This window comes from Mytilus edulis, chromosome 6 (assembly GCF_963676685.1).
Source record: "Mytilus edulis chromosome 6, xbMytEdul2.2, whole genome shotgun sequence".
NCBI lineage: Eukaryota > Metazoa > Mollusca > Bivalvia > Mytilida > Mytilidae > Mytilus > Mytilus edulis.
The window spans coordinates 26,909,221-26,932,426 of record NC_092349.1 but is presented as its reverse complement, the minus strand read 5'-3'; the positions used below and the strand labels follow the sequence as shown (position 1 = coordinate 26,932,426).

Here is a 23,206-nt window from a genome sequence, read left to right as displayed (position 1 = left end):
TTGTTACAGATCAGCTCAATTATATATATATAATCAAATTCTTGAGGGTAACATCACCTAATCTAACCCTATCATGATCTGTAATATATAGTCAAATTCCTGAGGGTAATATCACATAATATAAGGGTAACATTTTTTCATAAATATATAGAGCAAGCAAATAAGGTTAAAGATCCCCAAAGTAGCAGTCCATAAATAACAAACTACTACACTGTAAAAATCTTTTTACCCATTAAATCATATATACATTGTAAAACATGACTTTTTGATCATTAGAACAGTTATTCATTTATTGGTTGATTGGTTGTTGTTTATTAAGATGGTAACTAACACTACAGATAACTCTGTAAAGTCAGCTTATTAAACGTTTTAATAACGAAAAATGTGTTGTAAAAGGAATATCAAGCTTCTCAATGATAAAAATAAGTGTTTCTCAAACTGCTATATAACCAGTGTAATTTTTCTGATAAAACGGTTGGTTCAAAATTTTTGAATTTTTTATATTTTTGTTAAAGGGTCAAAGTAAATAATTTGACAAAATTTTATGAAAATTAAACGAGACATTTTGGTGAAATTGTTGGGTACCACCTTAAATGTTCATGGGTATATGTTTATACGTATATATTCATGACAAGAAAACAAATGCAAAAAACTCCAATAATAAGTAGATTGGGAAGAATGACAAGAGAGGCGAACCGCTATACACAATAGGGTATGTTAAATAGGGACACATATTAAACCTTATAATTGGCAATCTATGGACACAGACATGCAGTTGGTACAAGAATGATAAAAGCGTGGCGCGTACCATTAAGGGTCATTGGATTTAATATAGTCTGGTTCAAGATGTGTATTTGTACTGCAGAAGAACTATTTAAAGTCATATGAAACGAGTGACCGGTGAAAAATAATGTTTCTCTAATTATTGAACCAATGCATGTATATATCATAAACTTAGTCTTCTGTGCATGATTTCATCACTTTTTACGCAACCATATCGTATAATCGTCATTTTTTTTTCTCTCTGTGTCTGTTTTGAAGTGAAAATATGGCAGCTACTAATATGTCGTGTTTAGAAGCCGAAGTTTACCGATTGACACCTTATAGTGAACAATCAACAATTAGACGTGGATATTGAGCACGTGTTTAACATGTACAATTCAGATAATAATTTATTTTAAGGACAGATCCATGCGTATTGCGATCACTGGATTTTTACGAGAGGGTCACGCTGAGGTCACTTTGAATACGGAAAATACACCGGCGAATTAATTCAAATAAAGAAAACTTCTTCTAAATATGAAAAAAAAAATTAATTTTCTTCAGAAAAAAGTATATGTACATAAATTTATAATAAAAACTATCCATTTAGTTATAAAAACATATACATTATTTTTTTTTAAATTTGAGGTTTCATATGACTTTAAGATGATAGACTTTTTACTGGGTCATATCCCTATTCCACCAAAAAAAAACAATCCATAAATCTCCCCAACGGTGCCCTTTAGTTGTTCATAATGTTGTCCATTCGTATATGGTCTAATTATAGATCATACCATTTTTCCTCATCTTTACCTCGTTCAGCTTTTTCATATAAATTTTATACCTGTATTTGTCTAAAGGCTCTAAAACTTCTCTTTGCAACATGCAATGGTCAATAAATAACACAGACGATGTCACAGAGAAATGATTATGTATTGCAAAAATTATTAGCTCACTTGACTTAAAATCAACGGTGTTCATCGAAAAAAGAGAAGCATTCAAATTGGATGTTCTTTGTTACATTTTTTAATGTTTTTCGTCATCATGTACATGTAATATGGAACTTGCCAGTTTCAATAGCGAGATGTCCGTTTGTTTCTGCTTCTTCTTTTGCCTCCTTTAGCTGAACCAGAATAGCGTTTGCTATAGGAATCATCATGGCCGTTGTTGCTGTATTACTGATCCACATTGAAAGAAACCATGTTGGTAACATAAGTCCTAACATAAGCCTGAAATATGTATCATTAGCTTGAAATACGTAACATTATCCTAAAATATGTAACATTAGCCTGAAATATAAAACATTAGCCTGAAATATGTAATATTAGCCTGAATTATGTAACATTAGCCTGAAATATGTAATATTAGCCTGAATTATATAACATTAGCCTCAAATAGGTAACATTAGCCTGAAATATGTAACATTAGCCTAAAATATGTAGCATAAGCCTGAAATAGGTAACATTAGCTTGACATATGTAACATTAGCCTGAAATATGTAACATTAGCTTGACATATGTAACATTAGCCTTACATATGTAACATTAGCCTGAAATATGTAACATTAGACTGCAATATATAACATTAGCCTGAAATATGTAACATTAGCCTGCAATATGTAAATTAGCCTGAAATATGTAACATTAGCCTGAAATATGTACTTTTTGATTTTAAAACATTACATTCCAGTTCTACCATTAGCATTTATTTATTATTGTGATTTTTGATAAAATTGAGAATGGAAATGGGGAATGTGTCAAAGAGACAATAACCCGACCGTAGAGCAGAGCAGACAACAGCCGAAGGCCACCAATGGGTCTTCAATGCAGCGAGAAACTCCCACATCCGGAGGCATCCTTAAGCTGACCCCTAAATAAATATGTATACTAGTTCAGTGATAACGGACATCATACTTAATTCCGATTTTTACACAAGAAACTAAAATTAAAATCACACAAGACTAACAAAGGCCAGAGGCTCATGACTTGGGACAGGGATTAAAATTACGGCGGAGTTAAACATGTTTTTTTTAGATCTCAACCCTCCCCTATACCTCTAGCCGATGTAGAAAAACTAACGCACACATATGTAAGAATTGATTAACTTTTTTCTTCTATTGTCACGTTTGAACTGGCTTTCAGTAACCATAGAACTTGCAAGTACTCTAAGATCTACTTCGAGGATTTTGTGCGAGTAGACCCCTCCTGATCCTGTATGTGCCTATCTCAAGTCTGGAAACCTTTTTTTTCTCTTTTCTATTAAGTTTGTATTCCGTTTTCTTTATTCTCTATTCTGTAAATTCCAATCTAAGGCCTCGTGTGTTTTTGATAGGAATCCGGACTTTTGATTGTATATAAATTGTCAGCCATTAAAAAAATGATATGTAATTTCTCCTTAACCTGCAACATTCATGACTGCACGTGGTTCCTATGACAATGCATAGCAACACAACACACAATCTTGGTATACATCTCGTTAGTTCATAGTTGATACAAATGTAGGACTCAGAACCTCGTTGGTACTCTTAAACACTATAATCACGCTGATGTGGGATGGTTTGTCGCCGAAGTGCGTTTTTTGATACACTGAAGTGCAATGTTGGCATTCTGCAGCTATCTTAACTTGTTGGTAGCTATATATCGGAGTGTGATGGTGATGCACTGAAGTGTAATGGTCTGAATAAATAATTATATTTTGAATATATATCATGTCAATATAGAAGTAAATTTGTTTGTTCGAAGCAATTTTCGGGTTTTCTAGTTAACAAGGGTCGCATTAAATTGTAATACTATTGAAAACGGTGGGGGGGAGTGGATTGCGATACAGGAGAACGATAAGTAAACCTTTTACTTTAGCGAATTTTTTTTCAAAATTTTCAAAGGAAATTTGTTACGTATGATGGAGCGTGGCATTTTCGAAATACACACGGGTCCCCAGTAAGAATAACCGTGTCACTATACGGTATACAAAGAACTCGTGAAAAGAACAGAATAAAGATAAAAAGTAAACGCAGAATTATGTCTTCATGTAGAAAATATAAAAGACGATAATCTCTCATATAGATCATCGCACTGTAGCGTATGGACCATCGCACTTCTGCATATACCATCGCACTTCAGCGTGACTGACCATCGCAATGCAGCTCTATTGCATCTACGAGTCCTATACACTTTATCATAAGGATTAAAGGTTTCCTTAAGGTATTCGTGTAGGATTACAAAAGCGCTTCATACAAAATGTGCTCCAGTCAACGCTTTTAACATACCATTAAAAAAATGACCAACTCTACAAACAAAGGCTTTTACATTTTTAAACAAACAACATGTTTGCACTATAGACAAACATTGCACACTAAACTATTGAAATAAGAATTTTTACTTATAACACTAGAAGCAATGTTAAAGCTGACATACCATCTTGGTTCGGATCCAACAAGTAACAGAATTCTGAGTGCCAATCGTTTGTGGATGTTCCAATGTTCTATAGCCACAGCCATCATTAGTCCACCAAGAAATAACATAGAAACGTCCTAAAGAAAAATGTATTGGTTCTAAATAGCCTCTTTTTCAATTATTTCCATAAAAATGTCATCAAATGTTGCAATAAGTTAGCTGTTTTAATTAAATACTCAGTAACCTCTAGAAACAACAGATTTATGAGTTATTTGTTTTCCGTGTTTTTTTTTCTAAATATCTTTTGAAAGAATAACGTTTTTAGTTGTCAAATTTTAGACCGTTTAAAAAGTTTTGTTGCTGCTGTTTTGCGATTTTAAACTTCAGAAAAAGTGTATCAGATTAGATGGAAGGCATGCGTGTTCAAAAGTTAAAACGAGTAAATTAAAGTTTGAGCAATATGAATATGAAATACGTAACGGCGATAGTGCACAAAAAAGTTTTGTTATGATTACATTTGATCACTAGACGTTGTTCAAACTAAATATTACATATGAACTTATTGTGAACTCACATTAAGATACTTGCTTGACACAGTTTTTGCACTGCCCAATCCTGTCAATGGCGTGAGAATGATGGGTAGCAGTGACGTCACAGCTATAGGTAAGGCCTCCGTTATCCAATACACAGCCATAAGTATAACTATATAAGCACATTTTGCCTCCTTTGGTGTAAAAAGAAAAACAAATAATCATAATGTTCCCTCTTAGAAAAAAATATCTTTATTTGTCATGTCTCCGCGACATAATGTTCGGGGAGGGTGAGGTGTAGTTAGTTTTAATTTTTCAAGATAGGGAGAACTTGCATAACTCGCAAGTGTAGGAAGTTACAAATGTCTTCGCTATTGGATTTATTTAAAATATTACGTTTGATTCAGAATTCCGGGTTTCCCCCCTAAACAAAGATTTGTAAGATTTATAAATAGATAGTTTCGGGTTGTTGTCCTATGACACATTCCCCATTTCCATTCCCATTCTCAATTTTATAGAAAATTGAACCAAAAATTTATAGGAGAGGAGGTAAACGGACGGTCGAACTGACGGACGGACGTAAACTTGATATTTTGCTTGTTTTAACGTGTTTAAAAGGGTATATAATATCCAATCCAGTAGGCCACACCTTCCAAGTATTATATAATATGAATATCTTCGGTGAAAAAAAAAATGTTAGCGTTACAAATCAACATGTCTATTGAATATACATACATTAAAGTTGAAAGAAAGTTTAAACATTTAAAACATGAAATTACTGGTTACAGGTAGATAGATACACGACATATTGTATAAATTAACTGACTTTTGAGTGTGATTAGGTCAAAATGAAGAATATTTAACTTATTAAGTACACTCTTGTTAACTTATGATCGAACATATAAACTGATTTATTTTCGACAATACCTTTGAATAAATCAATCAAAGATACTAGGATTAAAATATAAGTGCACGAATTCAAGACCAAAGCCTACATATCGTCTACAAACACGGTAACGCTCGAATGATTCAAATTAGACAAAAAGGCAAAAATAAAATGTGTCTAAATAAAAATATATATTTTTTTTCCAGAACTATCCAAAAGATGTTTTATGAAATGATTCGCATATTTTGCATGAATTTATATGATTGTATTCCTAAGGACTTGCTCGATAAGTCAATGTAATTTTGTCAATGTATAAATAAATGTGCGTATCTATTTGCTGAAGGAAAGTTTGTTTCTCAAGAGTGATCGATCAAGTTGTTTGTTAAACGTCCAGTGACAAACATTACATATATATGCAGGTTCAGTTAAAAGGCGCAATAAGTAGACTGTTAATGTGAACAATGGGATGTAAGGGTGAATTTGACTTACAAAAAAAATAAAGTAAGTTTCAGTATGAAAACAATATAAGGTCAATGTCAGAAAAATATAAACTTTTTTGTGTTCGGCGAAAAACTGGGCCCTTACCCAATTTCTAAGCCTCATACAAAATAGTTGATATTTTTCTGACATTGACCTACTACGTGTTTATCATAAGATATCTTGTAAGTAGTCATAAAGTTTGTACCAAAATTAGGACATATCCTAAATAAGATCTTTTCGATAACACCACTTAGAGTAACAATTCTCCTCGCAGGACTTATGACATATATTAGTCACACCTTCGATGACACGACCCTTTTATATCTTGAATAGGTATTTTTCAAAGAGGGACTTCACTCGATTAACAATAAGCAAATAATGGATAAACATTAATAATAAAATAAAATGTAAAATGGTCAAACAAAAATTAGTAAAATAATCTAAAAAAGTCACGGAATAAAAATAAAAAACCATCGGTCCAAACAGTTAATTTCTTGTTAAAAAAATAAAGTCTTTGCTAGACCACGTAAAATATTCCAATACAACATATCTCATTGACTGTGCTTACTCTTCAAAAACTGACAAAAATACGTAAGGATATCTCATATGCATATAAAGTAAACAGAAAGTTTGATTTACGACATGATTGTCCGATAAAGAAAAATATTTAAAAAGGTTCTTTGTTTTATTTGTTTTAACATCATTATCCTCTTAATAATAATAAAAAAAAAAACAAAGATTCATACAGAACTTGCACTAAACAACATTGTTTATCTCAGAAATCTACCAAATAAAAGTACAATTCTTAAAATGTATTCGACTTTTTTGGGACGTTTTATTTTATGATGAATGTTTTAGCGCGGTTTATTCTTTTATCCTGCACAACAACAATATAAAGTGCAAATCTACTTTAGTATTCAATGTAGTAAATATATTTATATAAGGTAATAGGATACCTCCTTAATCATATCATTGTTAAATAAGGGACTGATCGTCGTTTCACATCTCTTATCACTATATACATCAACATAAGTTTGAAATTGGCTATTTTAAAATATTTGTTTACCTACATTTTAAGTGTACCAGGAAAAATGGGATTGTTTACGATGTTTCTATTTAAGTTAGTAAATGAGAAATTTTATTGTAAGATTTTTTTGCTGTTATTGGTGGCGAATTGCCAGATTTTTTTAGTTTGTACTGATACCTGTATACGCTCATATCTGTTTGTTTACATTTTATCAAGTACTACACGATTGGTTTTTTTTATTTGCTGTAAAAAAGGAGAATATTTTAGTTTTTCTGCACATCAGATTCCAAACACTAATACATTATTGACGTCAATAGTTCTGAACGATCATGAAATATTTACCACTGGACGTTAAGTAACCAACAGTCAATCAATACATATTTACATATTCTCACAACTCATTTTTTTCAAATACATGTAATAGTTAGTTATGCATACTGCATTGCTCTCGTACAGTAATATTCTGTGAAGTGGCTACATATCAAATTTCCATTTAATATGTTGAGTACTAGTATTTTTTGTTGCAGGAACACTTTTTACTTATATATTAGCACTCGTGAACTTTATAATGCTGTATGATTGTCAGACAATGATATACACAAGAAAAGATAATTCTCGTCCTTACTAACATGAATCAATTAGCACTGGACTTAATAAATAACAACCAATAAATCAATCAAAGAACGAAACGGACGAAGAACTACGAACGAAACTCTTGGTCATATATACATTTTCTATCAGAATTTAGCAAAACGGAAGGTGTACAAAACATTAATTTCTGAAAAGTTTTTATAAATCACAACTGTCAAAATAATATACAAGTTGGAAAGATGTGTCGACAGTAATTTTATAAATTGTATATAGTACATGTATCTTATTATATAGATAAACAGAAAACCACACATGCTCCTGCATAAATTGTACACAAACAGGGGTATTTATCATGTTTATCTCGTAGGATAATTCATCAATTTGGTCCTTTTTGTGATCTAGCAATGTTAATAAAATTAAGAGTAGAATATGTCAAAAAGACAACAACCCGATCAAAGAGCAGACGACAGCCGTAGGCAACCAATGGGTCCTCAGCATAGCGAGAAAATCCCGCACCCGGAGGTTGTCCTCAACTGGCCCCTTAATAAATTGTGTACTAGTTAGTTGCATTGAATAAGAAAAGACGAAAACAAATCTTACCTTTGTTTCAATGCTATAAATAATCGGCAATAGTATTATAGGTGTCAGAATTATGATAAAAATGTTCCTCAATCGAAATAAATCTCGTAATACACCCATATCTCGGTTATTAATTGTGATGGTTTAAATCTATATATAATATATATATATACAAACTGTCAACTTCTCTTCAAAGGTGACATGCAGGTATCGCTATATACATACATTGTTGTAGATAGATATGACTTTACCTTTCTTTAATAGTTTACGAAAGTACCTCAAATGAGATTAACGTACCGACAATAACCGTTTGAAGTCAATCAGGAAATAAACTGTATAACATCATCTATAATCAAAGAGATAGAACAGAAGGGGATTAGTTTTCAGATACAAGCTGTAAGGGTTTTTGAAGGAAATTACCGCTTAAGATAACCCGATGATAAATTTTAGTAACACTCCATTGCAGATTTAATGCTGTAGAGGGTGTAGAGGGTCTGTACTTCTCGTTTGATTATAGAAAATGTATAATGTTGGGGGGGGGGGGGGGGTATCATGTTTTATCATAAAATCGTTCAAAATATTTTTCGGTTCGGTTGGATTGCACTCCCCTCGGGGTCCACTTCCTATATTCAATTAAGATGATAGGACGTGCCGCTGGAATAAGTCACAAATTTAATTCTGGTATCTATGATGAGTTTATTTTCCTAGCTTGAAATTATATGAATAGTTTGGGAAAACTATAAGAAATTTATGATATTGTCAACAAACTTCTTATTATTTGTTATATGAACAGCCATGTATTAATGTCACAGCCGAAAATCTCGCCTTAAGTCAACTTGGCATTATTCGCGGAATCTGAGCCTTTGGTATCCCACTTTTTCCAAATAATAAACCCTACCAAGATGGTAAAAATGTCCAGTTTCAACGCAATATATAAAAAGGTATACATATCTAAAATCTAATGTTCTATAAACGGTCGGATTGACAAAATCATAACGAGACCCCCTGTCAATGGGGGGGGGGGGGGGGGGTGTTGCTAAACGGCGGAAACGGAAACGGAACGGTAATGGAAACGGAAAGACATTTTTTTAAAGACGGAATTTAAGGGGGGGATAAAGAAATATGAAAATCAATAGATCTTTATTGCTGGTATTTTTTCTATTAAAAATGTCTATCTATTCATTATATATTTCAATATAACAGGCGAACATGCAAGTGAGAAATCTCGTCATATACAATGTAACTAAGGTCGATAACTTCTATAAGAAGTCATTTGACCGCTTTGACGCGAATGGACATTAGGCAGAGCTCAACATTCTAAAACAATTGAGATGATGAAAACGGGAAATATGTCATAGAGGCAACAACCCGACCAAAGAGCAGACAACGTTCGAAGGCCATCAATGGGTCTTCAACGCATCGAGAAAATTCCGCACCCGGAGGTGGTATCAGCTGGCCTCTAAATAAAAGTGTGTACTAGTTCAGTGAAAATGGGCTTCACACTGAATTTCAACACATGTAAATGAGATTAAATTAAAAAGATAAAAGACTAGCAAAGGCCAGGTTCCTGACAGGCGCAAAAATTCGGCTGGGTTAAACATGTTTTGTGAGACCCCCCCCCTCCCCTATACCTCTTGCCAACGTAGAATAAAGAAACACATATGAAGCAATACACGCAGTAAAACTAATTTTAAAAGAAGTCCGAGTCCGATGTCGGATTAGAAATGTTTTCACACCAGGTTTTCGTTATTCATTACGTTTTTTACTGAATAGACAGCACTTGAATTTTGTTCCTATGTTTTAATTTTAACCTTGTTGGCTATCTTGGGTGAAAGGCAGGGTTATTAAACACAGTTTTTAAACTAGATACACGTATGGTAATTGTTGAAAATGTTAACCAAAACTAGCAGGCGATCCTTAAATTTCGTAACAGTTAACAAAGACGAAATCGGACGACGAACGCCAAGTGACGAGCAAAGCTCACTTAGCAGGGTCAGGTCAGATATTTTGATTAATAATAATTTAATGGAATAGTTAGCTAACGTGATTTTGAAGATTACAATAACAAGTTTTCTTTATTGAAAAAAATATTGCACATTTTTGGACAATGTTAACAGGACGAGTACATAATTCGGGTTAACATGTCAATACCTTGTGATATGACCACCTCATGCATTTATGACCGCCTGACATATCCGTCGCATGAAATCAATAAGACGTCGAGTGCTCGGTGCGTTCCTGGTAGGTAATTCCGCCCCATACCATGATTCCGCCACCACCAAACCGATCTGTTTCCTGCACGCACGTATCAGAAAATCGTTCATTGCTTCTCCAGTAGACCCTGGCTCTGCCGTCGCTAAATTTCTAGTTGAATTTAGATTCATCGGTAAAAAGAACCTGTCTCAATGTTAGCCTATTCCATCGAATTCGTACCCGTGTCCATTGAAGTCGCCCCATCCTGTGACGCTGCGTAAGGATAGGTCCTTTCAATGGACGAAGAGCTCTTAGACCAACTTGACGCAATCGGTTACGAACTGTTTGAGCAGATATTCTGTTGTTTTGTCTTCCGTGGGTTTGTCGTGCAGTTTGTGACGTGTTTACAAATCGATTCCGGAGATGAATGATATGGATGTGTCTGTCTTGACGTAACGTCGTTTCACGTGACCTGCCACTACGGGGCGATCATTTGTTGTACCAGTATCTCTAAGACGAGTCTTAAGCTTTGCAATAGTCATTCTAGAGACATTAAAATGATTTGCAACCTGCACTTGAGTCATTCCTGCTGCCAACATCCCAATAGATCGTTCTCTCTCATTTTGTCGTAGAAGCACAGGCACTTGTTTCTATCCATAGGAAGGTCGACTATCCATATGAATAGTCGACCTTCCTATGGATAGAAACAAGTGCCTTTGCTTAGAAGGAGAAATGTTTTACATGTTACTTTTTTCAAGTTTTTAATGCGACATTTGTTTAAAAATCGTGTTCGACACAATAAATGACAAAAAGGACAACTCGATTCCAGCTCTATACAGGTAAATTTTTGAAAAAATGATTATTTGTTTGAAATCAGAAAATGACGTCACGTCATTTCCGATATTTTTGTAAATGAGTATTTGATAGATAAATCATTCAGGTTACTAGTTGTAATCATGAAAATATTTGAAATTTATATATGCGAAATTTTCAAATTAAAAACCAATGTAACGTTTCTTTTTTTGCGTATTATAGTATGCTACAACATAATGCTTTACCGTCTAGGTTATTATAATATCACCAATGCTTTACGTCTTAGATGCATGATTTTTTGTATTAGTTGTTAGTGGCTTTAAACTAACTATCAGTTAACTCCGAGTACTCTCAGATCTGTACCTACTAGTGACTTTTTGTTGTTGGGATGTACAAGTACCCGGCCACGTCCACTTGCCGTATTTGTGTCCATCTGATGAGTTGAGCCTTTTCAACTGATTTGTTTTTTTGTTCGTTCTTATGTTGTGATGTTATACCACTGTCCAGGTTAGGGGAGGGTTGGTCTCCCGCTAACATGTTAAACCCCGCCAAATTCTGTATGTATGTTAAACATCAAACAGGTCCAACAGGCCGTTGTTTCTTGTGAATCTAAAAGAACTGTTCTGGGTCAGGTGTTATTTAGTAAATGATATCGATGATATCTTGGCAAATCGTGTGTTTGGCCAGTAGAAACACCCAAACGATCAGATGCATAGTGTTAAATAAAGTATCGTCTCCGTAATTCAAAAGGAACAGAACAGAATGAATGTTCAGTTGTCTTGACATAGCACCAAAATCCTTAAAGACGATCAAAATAAAAAAATAATAACTTTCAAATTTCAATATTCCTTTTGTGTGAATGAATAATAATGCATGTCTATGTTAACGGATCCCAGTGTCACATGTACAGTTGGATCTATTTACCCTTTCTGAGCAAGTTTTTCGTGGGGTTCGTGTTGCTCATGCAGCCTTTGGTTTATATGTTGTGTTTTATGTACAATTTTTGTCTGTTTGTCTTTTGGCCTTTTTTTCTTTTTTAGTCATGGCGTTGACGGTTTGTTTGACTTCTGAGTTTGAATAACCCTTTGGTATTTTTCGCCTGTCTTTCTATGCTTTCTACTATAGTAAAACAGCATACTGAATGAGTGACCCTTTTTTAAATTGTAATATTATGAAACAAAATTCACGGCTGCTGAATTGAATTTTCAGAGAAGAATTAAGCGGCATGATATTTAAAGCAGCGTGGACAATTTAATTTTGAAAACTTTAGGACATGACTATGACTAACTTCCGGAGGGCAATGTGCAAATCGTATATATTTATGTGGGCTACTAACTGTTCGACACTGTTTGCACGTCATTCGTATTTATTGATTTAAATTCTAGGTGATATAATGCTTTTCCTATGTAAATACCAAACAGCATACTCTAGTATTGCAAGAATATACTAAACAAATCCCTGAGTATTGTAAAAGGGTGAGAAAGGCTTTGTATAGTGAAAGATTTTGTCCTTTTTTTTTCATAAAAAATAAAGTATATACAAGTTTCTATTCCAGTTCCTTGGTTTCGGATTTTGTCCATTCACCCTCGTCCTATTTGGTTTCTTTTAAGTTTTCTTGCCATTATACAAGAAATGATACAACGAAAAATCACCAATGCAGAGCAAAGCAACAAGATACACCACATCACTAATTTTGATTCAAGGCAATTAAAAAAGAAACAAAAAAAGGCTATTTATAGAATCGAGGCCGATGTCAATCTTTTTTTAGGACTATAGAGAATTTGTTTGTGTTGTTGGGTTGCTATCTTTTTGACATTGATCAAACTTTTATTTAAGGAAAGTCGAAAAGAGTATCCTGAATCGCAGGAAAGATGTACGCATGGACTTAAAAACATAGTCTCATCATCTCCTTTTCTTTTTGGTTATTTTATCTATATAGGCACGCCTGTCCCAAGTCAGGAGCCTCTGGCCTTTGTTAGTCTTGTATTATTTTAACTTTTAGTTTTCTTGTGTACAATTTGGAGTTTAGTATGGCGTTCATTAACACTGAACTAGTAAATATTTGTTAAGGGGCCAGCTGAAGGACACCTCCTGGTGCGGGAATTTCTCGTTGCATTGAAGACCTGTTGGTGACCTCCTGGTGAGGGAATTTCTCGTTGCATTGAAGACCTGTTGGTGACCTCCTGCTGTTGTCTGCTCTATGGTCGGGTTGTTGTCTCTTTGGCACATTCCCCATTTCCATTCTCAATTTTATGTTTTATATAGTATAACACATGTTCCTAAGACAAAAACAGAGAAATGAATTTAAAATAAAAGATTTTAAAGCATACGGAGTATTGAAATAATTACCAGATGTTAATTCTCTCTGTTTCCGTTTCCGTTGTGTATTCTGTTCTGTTTTCCGTTTCCGCCGTTTAGCAACATCCCTTTCAATTGAGTATTAAATCACATGCACATCCTCGGAGACACCACCCCCGCTCCTTAAAAATCCGAAATCCGCCCTTGCATCCACAGCTAAACAAAAATCATAGCACGTGTTTATACATAAGCGTGTATGTAAAGTGCGGATCCTAAAATATCATTTTCACTGTATATGCCATGCATTTCTGATGTGGAATGGTAAATAAACAGACGAAAACATTATAATTTTTGAAGAAAATGAAGAAATATAGTTTAAATGTATATGTTTAGTAATAAATAATACAAGTTAGACAAAGTAAGAGATGGGAACGGGTTTTTATCGCGCCGAGAGCCATCTGTATGTGAAATATATACCGAAATAGGTGAATATTTAGGACGTTTTACGAACAAATCGTGCCGGTGATTAAAAACTAGCAGGAAAGATGTAGTTGCAGAAGAACATTAATTTCAACACAATTATTAATGTTGTATAACGTAGAATAGCTTTTGTTATTCAGTTTGTCCATATTGTATTGAATTCCACTATGGTGCTATTTTTATGCGAGTCATGTTTACTGTTGAATAATGATACTTTACCTTCATTTTCACTGTAGAGCGATTCATTAGTATTGTATATGCGGTGCATTTTCACTGTATGAATTTTATTCATATTTATGCATTAAGTTCCTAATTCAGCCGACTTGCTCAAACCATAATTAAAGTAAGGAAAGGATTTGATAGTGCTGACTTTGAGATGGAAAGTTTGATTGAACACTCCAATAAATTCAATAGAATTAATATTTATTTAAAATATAACACATCGTAGTCATAATATAACAACATGTGGATCATTTAAGAGTTGAAAGTGTTTTAAATTAATGAATTTGATAAAACTCATGTTTCTGCAGTAGTCATTATACGTATGTGCAAACAAATTTTATCATTGGAATATCGAGTATGGGTCTATTTACAGAGCAGAAGAATCATATAATAGAGTTTTTTTATAATTCATCAGCATCTTTATTTAAAGTGTAGTTATATTTATCCAATGCAATGACACTTCATCACTGAATACGTACATATATCATGTCTATCGAAATAGAATGGGATAAAAAACAACAATACTTTTCTAATATTTTTTTTATAAATCACTTCTGGACCAATTTCAATGATTTCAATGGTTTTGAAGTAAGATTTTTGATTTTGGGTTCGGTTTTAAAATGGCCCACAAGGCCCAAAATAAAACTTGAGGTTATTTGGTAGGCTAAATCCATACATGATTGTGTATATTATTTTTTTTAAATTTTTGGCCCATTTAACAAGTTTGTGGTGTCCAAACTGTCAAGAAATAAATTCTTTTGGATGTTAACAACAATTGAATATTTAGGGTAATTTGACATGCTGAATCTCATCGTGTTTTTAAATTTGGGATTTTGGTATTTTGGGCCAAGTTATCGAAATGGTCCACATTGATATTCAAAGGGTCCGACATTCAACAGTTTTTTTATTTCATGAAAAAAGAGTCTAGCTTGAATGTTGTGTACATACTTACCCCAAACTGTTCAGGGTTTGACCTCTGTGGTAGTATCAAGGGTGCTCTACAATACGTTCATCATGTACGGTACCAATGCAACTTTATCAGTTTACATTTTTGACAGAAAAAGTTTGCCCTACACAACTTGACTTGCATTTCACGCTTTGATGACTTTGGATAATTTATATGTCACATGTCGTTTCATTTTTTTACAGTAAACATGCAAGCAACAATCCAGCTAAAAACTATCTTTCCTTAAGAATATGGATATTGAAGCATTTGGGGTTAACAATAGGGGAGGCAAGTGAAAATGAATCACAGAAAAAGTTAAGAAGGAGGGGTCTTCGTACCAATGCACTTATTGCCCTTTCAAGACAAAATGCTAGTTTGCACAGGCATAAAAAGATCCACACAAATGAGTTACGCAAATGTGACCACTGTGAATTAAAATTTTGAGACTTCTCAATGAACATAAAAACTGATAGCATGGAGAAGGCCTAATTTGTACCCATTGTTCCCAACACTTCAAAAGCAGAACTGGGCAGTGGTCGATCTTTTTGTAAGGCGGACCTAAAGGGGGCGCTCCATCTCACGCTTCAGTGATTCCCTATATAATCAACCAAATTATTCTAGTCCCCCGGATACGCCTATGCTGGCCTGGCTTACCATATGAAGAAAGCAATAGGAACTTTTAATCACATCTGCTCGTTTTGTAGTAAAACATTAAAAATGCTTCGCTGACCGCAGAGGTCGAACCCTCAAACAGTTCGGGCAAATTTGGACACAATAATAAAGCTTGAGACTATCTGAATTTGGATTATGATCAAATTTAAGATGTTAAATAGGTTTCTGACACAAGGTAGATGTGGTCGAAGATCATACAGATCGTATGCGCAATATTTTCAAAAATTTGAAATTTAGAGAAAAAAAAAGAAGAGATATGAACCCATTTGAAAAATTAAAACACGCCTCTAACATTGTGTTTTCCTTCTAGGATCAATAACCATCAAACCAAATCCCAGTCTTTCCTTTGTGGTATTTTATACTGCACTCGTTCTATTTGACCAGTTGACTGTATATTTCTATGTCATATACAGTCACTGACCCGATATCACTTTTCCTCATGAATATTTAAATTGAAGTTGCCGAAATAATATTTAATTATTCATACGACCTCTACAACCTGTTCTTGTTTCCAATGCATACAACGATGCGTAGAACGAATCAATTTGGTTTTTTTTTTTGCAATTGTTGGAAAAACATATTTCATTTGTTAATATTTTTGTTTGCAACCTATAAATCATTATGTTTTATGCTTATGGTCGATATTGTAGTCCATACTCAAACGATTTCGTTCACCATCGAGTGTAGGTTTCAACAGGTAAATGTACATTTCATTGTGTTGTATATTTCTCCGCGAGCATGATATGAGGCCCTTTTAAAAGGAACTTCCTCAAATATTTAAATCAAATAAATAACCTCGATGCATTAAACAACAATTGAAAATGGTTTTTTTAGATTGCAGTATAAAGACAATAATAGTGCATTGACTTGACATATCAACGATATAAGGATTCGGCCCGAAACGAGGAAATAGCTCGGCACAGCCTCGCATTTCCCCGTTTCTAAGCCTCATCCTTATATCGTTGATATGTCAAGTCAATGCACTATCATTGTCTTTATAAATAAACCTTGTAGTACACTTTTAGAGAGATTCATACACTTAAACACAAGATATTGTCTGGAAACTAGAGACATGTTTTTTTTTTTGCCATTTCTTTTGTCCCTAATTTCTGCATGTTTAGGGCAATTGTTCCCGAACCTAATCCCAGTCTTCCCTTCATGATATTGTTCCTTATGGTACAATGCCAGAAAGATCCAAAAACTAACACACAAGTAATTTTCCGGAAACTACAAAGTTAACTCCTTTTTGTTCCTTTATTCCTAAACTATTAGTACCATAACCCACAAAATGTATCCTAACCTTCTACTTGTGGTATTGAATACTGTGGTACAATATCAGAGCAATCGAAATTCCTATACACAAGTAATTATCCTGAATCTAAAAACAAATGCTTCTTTTATGCCCCTTTTTCGTAAACGGTTGGAACCATCATTCCCAAAATTATCCCAACATTCCTTTTGTGGTATTGAACCTTCTTTAAAATTTATATAGATCCATTCACTTAGGGGACGACCATTTGATATTCTGGAGGGGGGAGGGGGCAGGAGGATTTTGAAAATAGATAACTCAGCAGGTCTAATCGAAAGTATATGAGATGGCACCAGAATCTTCATAAATTCATCTTTTTTCCCCAAAAAAATCGGGAAACACTTTCGAAATTTTTTAATAACAAAAGTATAAATATTATTTAAATATACTTGAAATGTCTGAAAATTGGTTTCATTTAACTTGAAGTATATTGTCTCAGGAAACCTTAACTCACCTTTGTTTTAACAGGGCCGTAACTCCATGTAGGAAATTTCAAAACCAAACGCTTGTCTCCATATCAAATTGTGTTCACGGCCTTGCAAGAAGAAAGTTCTGTTTTCCCTCATTCTGTTAGTGTTGCATTCCTTTTGTAATCTAGTAATTTTGTTATGAAATTGATCATGAGTTTAAAAAAAAAAAACAGCAGCCACAGGCTTAACTATGTGAATTCCATTTTTGCTTTATCATGCACATTGGTCTTTTGATGTTTTCCTTAGAAACTTCAGTCTTACACTGAATTTATACATTTTGCTTTGAGACCAAAATATTGTCAAAAAATTATTAAAACAAAACTTCATTTTCAGATTATGAAAGGGTCTTCCGAAGACCCAGAAAGCATGTTTTTGCATCATTTGTTCTATAGCTTCTTGGGCCTTCAGTGGCTCCAAAACCCTTCAAAAAAATGTTTGCCTCGCTCCGCTCGGCTTAGTAGGTTTGCTAAAACATTTAAAAGTGCCTAGTTATAACTAAACTTAATACTATGTGTATATGCAGTTGGGAATTTAAAAGATTCATTTCTGTAGAGGGGGATGGTTAATCTAATTAAATGTTACATAATGACTTGACTATACTATATGTATTATTTATAAACAAAACATTAAAAAAATTGTATGTTTTTCGAATATCAAAAATATAGTTGTGAAAATGAATAATCAGTCCCTTGCTTTAATGAAAATTAAAAATCTTGCTTCAATAGTGCAGAAAATGAATAATCTGTCCTCTTAGTTTGCAAAAATAAATAACAGATCAAAAACAAATCCTCCTGCCCCCCCCCCCCCCTCCCCAGGACGATGACGACAGCATAGCAATATACGAACCGAAAAAAATTGCTGTCGTATAAAAACAACACTTTGATGGCCATGTCAACAAGCGCCTAAACAACAAGCCCTATAAATTTAAGAAATGCGAGAGGTCATTTTTTTTTACAGATACAATTTGAAACAACATGCACCAAGAAAACAATAAAAAGTATCAGTGTGATTTGTGTAATCAGGAATTTGCAACTTCAAAAGACCTAGCGAATCACAAAGCAAGGAAACATGGCAATAATAAATACATAAATACAGTTCACACATGTCAATACTGTGAGAAAACGTGTAAATGGCCAGCCAGTTTTTGTAGACATAACATACAAGACTTAGTTATAAATAGATATAAATATTAAAGTAATCAAATAAGTTTTTCATTTGTTACAAGTCTAATTATCACATTAATCTACAATGAAAATTCATCGCATCTTCGAAAATTCGACATCAGAAATGAATGCCATACAGTGATAATGTATCGCATCTATAGTGAAAATGGATCGCTTTTAATAATTTGTATTCTATATCATGTTACTTAAATTTATAACACATATTTGAACTTTAATACTGTTATCTTACAATAAAACGATACATCATAATGAAAATATGTTAAAATTTAGTTTCAAATCAATTATTTTGGTAATTTCAAAACGTAAACAAATACAGTTTTCCCATGATCCTTTATTCTACAATGAACATACTCGCATACAACAGTGAAAATGAACTGACTGGATTCGCATTTTATATACACTGAGCGTTGCTACGGGGTAAATATTTCAAACTGTGTTTCGTCCATTAGGAGGGTATGAGAAAGCTTCTGTAACAAGTGGTTAAACTGTGATATTTTTGATCGAGGTGATCTTGAATGTATGACAATGAAAATTACAACAACAAATAGACTCTGCCAACCGATCAGTCTTAGAGCAATCCCACCAACCCCGCTCTCTTCCAGATTTAAAATGTCTGATTTTTTTATTGTTTTTTTTTATCGTTATGGGAGGAGGGTTCTTATCCCCTACGTACAATGTATTTCTCCATATAAAGACCCTTATGATGTTTACAATATTAAATATTCCAATACATATCTACCCTCTTTCGTGTTCAGCATCTTCTTACTAAGAATCGTTGAGTTGATAAATAATTATTATATATACATGTATTTGTAGTACTGAATATGTTTGTAACAAGAATAGCGGTCTATTTTTGTATTGTCAATTGTTTTATACAACTTTTTTGATTATGTTCTAGTAAGCTGGAAAAAGTTAAGAAGGAGGGGTCTTCGTACCAATGCATTTATTGCCCTTTCAAGACAAAATGCTAGTTTACACAGGCATAAGAAGATCCACACAAATGAGTTACGCAAATATGACCACTGTGAATTAAAATTTTGAGACTTCTCAATGAACATAAAAACTGATAGCATGGAGAAGGCCTAATTTGTACGCATTGTTTCCAACACTTCAAAAGCAGAACTGGGCAGTGGCCGATCAGACCTTTGTGTAAGGCGGACCCAATGGCTTACTTAAAGGGGGGCGCTCCATCTCACGCTTCAGTGATTTCCTATATAATCAATCAAATTATTCTAGTCCCCCTGGATACGCCTATGCTGGCCTGGCTTACCACATGAAGAAAGCAATAGGAACTTTTAATCACATCTGCTCGTTTTGTAGTAAAACATTAAAAATGTTTCGCTGACCGCAGAGGTCGAACCCTCAAACAGTTTGGGCAAATTTGTACACAAAAATAAAGCTTGATACTATCTGAATTTGGATTATGATCAAACTTAAGACGTTAAATAGGTTTCTGACACAAGGTAGATGTGGTCGAAGATCATACAGGTCGTATGCGCAATATTTTCAAAAATTTGAAATTTAGAGAAAAAAAATGAGATATTAACCCATTTAAAATATTAAAACATGCCTCTAACATTTTGTTCTCCTTCTAGGATCAATAACCATCACACCAAATCCCAGTCTTCCCTTTTTGATATTTTATACTGCACTCGTTCTATTTGAGCAGTCAAAATGCGTTGACTGTATATTTCTATGTCATATACAGTCACTGACCCGATATCACTTTTCCTCATGAATATTTAAATAGAAGTTGCCGAAATAATATTTAATTATTCATACGACCTGTTCAACCTGTTTTTGTTTCCAATGAATACAACGATGCGTGGAACGACTCAATTTGTTTTTTTTTTGCAATTGTTGGAAAAACATATTTCATTTGTTAATATTTTTTGTTTGCAACCTATAAATCAATATGTTTTATGCTTATGGTTGATATTTTAGTCCTAAACCAACGATTTCGTTCACCATCGAGTGTATGTTTCAACAGGTAAATGTAAATTTCATTGTGTTGTATATTTCTCCGCGAGCATGATATGAGGCCCTTTTAAAAGGAACTTCCCCAAATATTTAAATCAAATAAATAACCTTGATGCATCAAACAACAATTGAAAATGTTTTTTTTTTAATGCAGTATAAAGACAATAATAGTGCATTGACTTGACATTCGGCCCAGCCTCGCATTTCCCCGTTTCTAAGCCTCATCCTTATATCGTTGATATGTCAAGTCAATGCACTATTATTGTCCTTATAAATAAACCTTGTAGTACACTTTTAGAGAGATTCATACGCTTAAACACAAGATATTGTCTGGAAACTAGAAACATGTTTTTTTTGCCATTTCTTTTGTCCCTAATTTCTGCATGTTTGGGGCAATTGTTCCCGAACCTTATCCCAGTCTTCCCTTCGTGATATTGTTCCTTGTGGTACAAATGCTTCTTTGATGCCCCTTTTTCGTAAACTGTTAGAACCATCATTCCCAAAATTATCCCAACATTCCTTTTGTGGTATTGAACCTTCTTTAAAATTTATATAGATCCATTCACTTAAATTGAAGTTGTCCGGAAACCAAATGTGTCATCGGACGACGCAAACGACGACGACATCATAGCAATATACGAACCGAATAAAATTGCGGTCGTATAAAAACAACACTTTGATGGCCATGTCAATAAGCACCTAAACAACAAGCCCTATAAATTTAAGAAATGCGAGATGTAATATTTTTACAGATATAATTTGAAACAACATGCACCCAAGAAAACAACAAACAGTATCAGTGTGATTTGTGTAATCAGGAATTTGCAACTTCAAAAATCCTAGCGAATCACAAAGCAGGGAAACATGGCAATCATAAATACAGTTCACACATGTCAATACTGTGAGAAAACGTATAAATGGCTACCCAGTTTTTGTAGACATAACATACAAGTTATAAATATATATAAATATTAAAGTAATCAATTAAGTTCTTCATTTGTTACAAGTCTAGTTATCACATTAATCTACAATAAATAGGCATCGCATCTTCGAAAATTCTACATCAGAAATGAATGCTATACAGTGATAATTTATCGCATCTATAGTGAAAATGGATCGCTTTTAATAATTTGTATTCTATATCATGTTACTTACATTTATAACACATGTTTGAACTTTAATACTGTTATTTTACAATAAAAAGACACATCATAATGAAAATATGTTAAAATTTAGTTTCAAATCAATTATTTTGGTAATTTCAAAACGTAAACAAATACAGTTTTCCCATGATCCTTTATTCTACAATGAACATACTCGCATACAACAGTGAACATGAACTGACTGGATTCGCATTTTATATACACTGAGCGTTGCTACGGGGTAAATGGGTCAAACTGTGTTTCGTCTATTAGGAGGGTATGAGAAAACTTCTGTAACAAGTGGTTAAACTGTGATATTTTTGATCGAGGTAATCTTGAATGTATGACAAAGAAAATTACAAGAACAAATAAACTCTGTCAACCGATCAGTCTAAGAGCAATCCCACCAACCCCGCTCCCTTCCAGATTTAAAATGTCTGATTTTTTTATTGTTTTTTATCGTTATGGGAGGAAGGTTCTTATCCCTTACGTACAATGTATTTCTCCATATAAAGACCCTTATGATGTTTACAATATTAAATATTCCAATACATATCTACCCTCTTTCGTGTGCAGCCTCTTTTAACTAAGAATCGTTGAGTTGATAAATAATTATTATACATACATGTATCTGTAGTACTGAATATGTTTGTAACAAGAATAGTGGTATTTTTTTGTATTGTCAATTGTTTTATACAACTTTTTTTATTATGTTCTAGTAAGCTGGAAAAAATGTTAACTCACTTATAGACAAAAGTATTTCATGAAGTGTGACTTAAGGATGTTGTAAAACTAATTAAACGTACTACTCCACGTGAATATGTCATCCGTATAGAAAACGTGCGAATCGAGATGATTCATTTTCACTGTCATATGCGAGCATTACCATTGTAGAATAAAGAATGACGAAAAAAAAAAAGTTTCGACTTGAAAATGCAGAATAATAACTTTTAATGAACACGCATTTGTGTGATGAATTAACAATATGAACATGCTTGCATCAATTTACTATATCACAGGGTTTTCAAAACAATCCATTTAATATTATTCCAAAATCATGAATTGTTTTTCTGTTCATTTATAATTTTACATTAGAAAAGTATAGTATATTCAGTGAAAATGGTGATTTAGGATCGGCACTTTATTATGCCCCACCTACGATAGTAGAGGGGCATTATGTTTTCTGGTCTGTGTGTCCGTCCGTTCGTCCGTCTGTTCGTCCGTCTGTTCGTCCGTCTGTTCGTCCGTCT

General features: G+C 33.6%; 2 protein-coding genes across 3 annotated transcripts in view; both read right to left on the bottom strand.

Moving 5' to 3' along the window:
• LOC139527430 (Na(+)/citrate cotransporter-like) overlaps positions 1-8,564 on the bottom strand; it is a 34,973-nt gene extending 26,409 nt beyond the window's left edge. For both annotated transcript variants that reach the window (XM_071322891.1, XM_071322892.1), the window contains exons 1-4: positions 8,269-8,564; positions 4,729-4,878; positions 4,176-4,291; positions 1,831-1,991 (exon numbers count right to left, since the gene is read on the bottom strand). In XM_071322891.1, coding sequence (XP_071178992.1) covers positions 1,831-1,991; positions 4,176-4,291; positions 4,729-4,878; positions 8,269-8,367 — 526 coding nt within the window. In that variant the 5' untranslated portion in view covers positions 8,368-8,564. The remainder of the gene's footprint in view (positions 1-1,830; positions 1,992-4,175; positions 4,292-4,728; positions 4,879-8,268) is intronic.
• LOC139527426 (VWFA and cache domain-containing protein 1-like) overlaps positions 1-23,206 on the bottom strand; it is a gene marked incomplete in the record, with an annotated part of 392,016 nt that overhangs the window by 160,056 nt on the left and 208,754 nt on the right.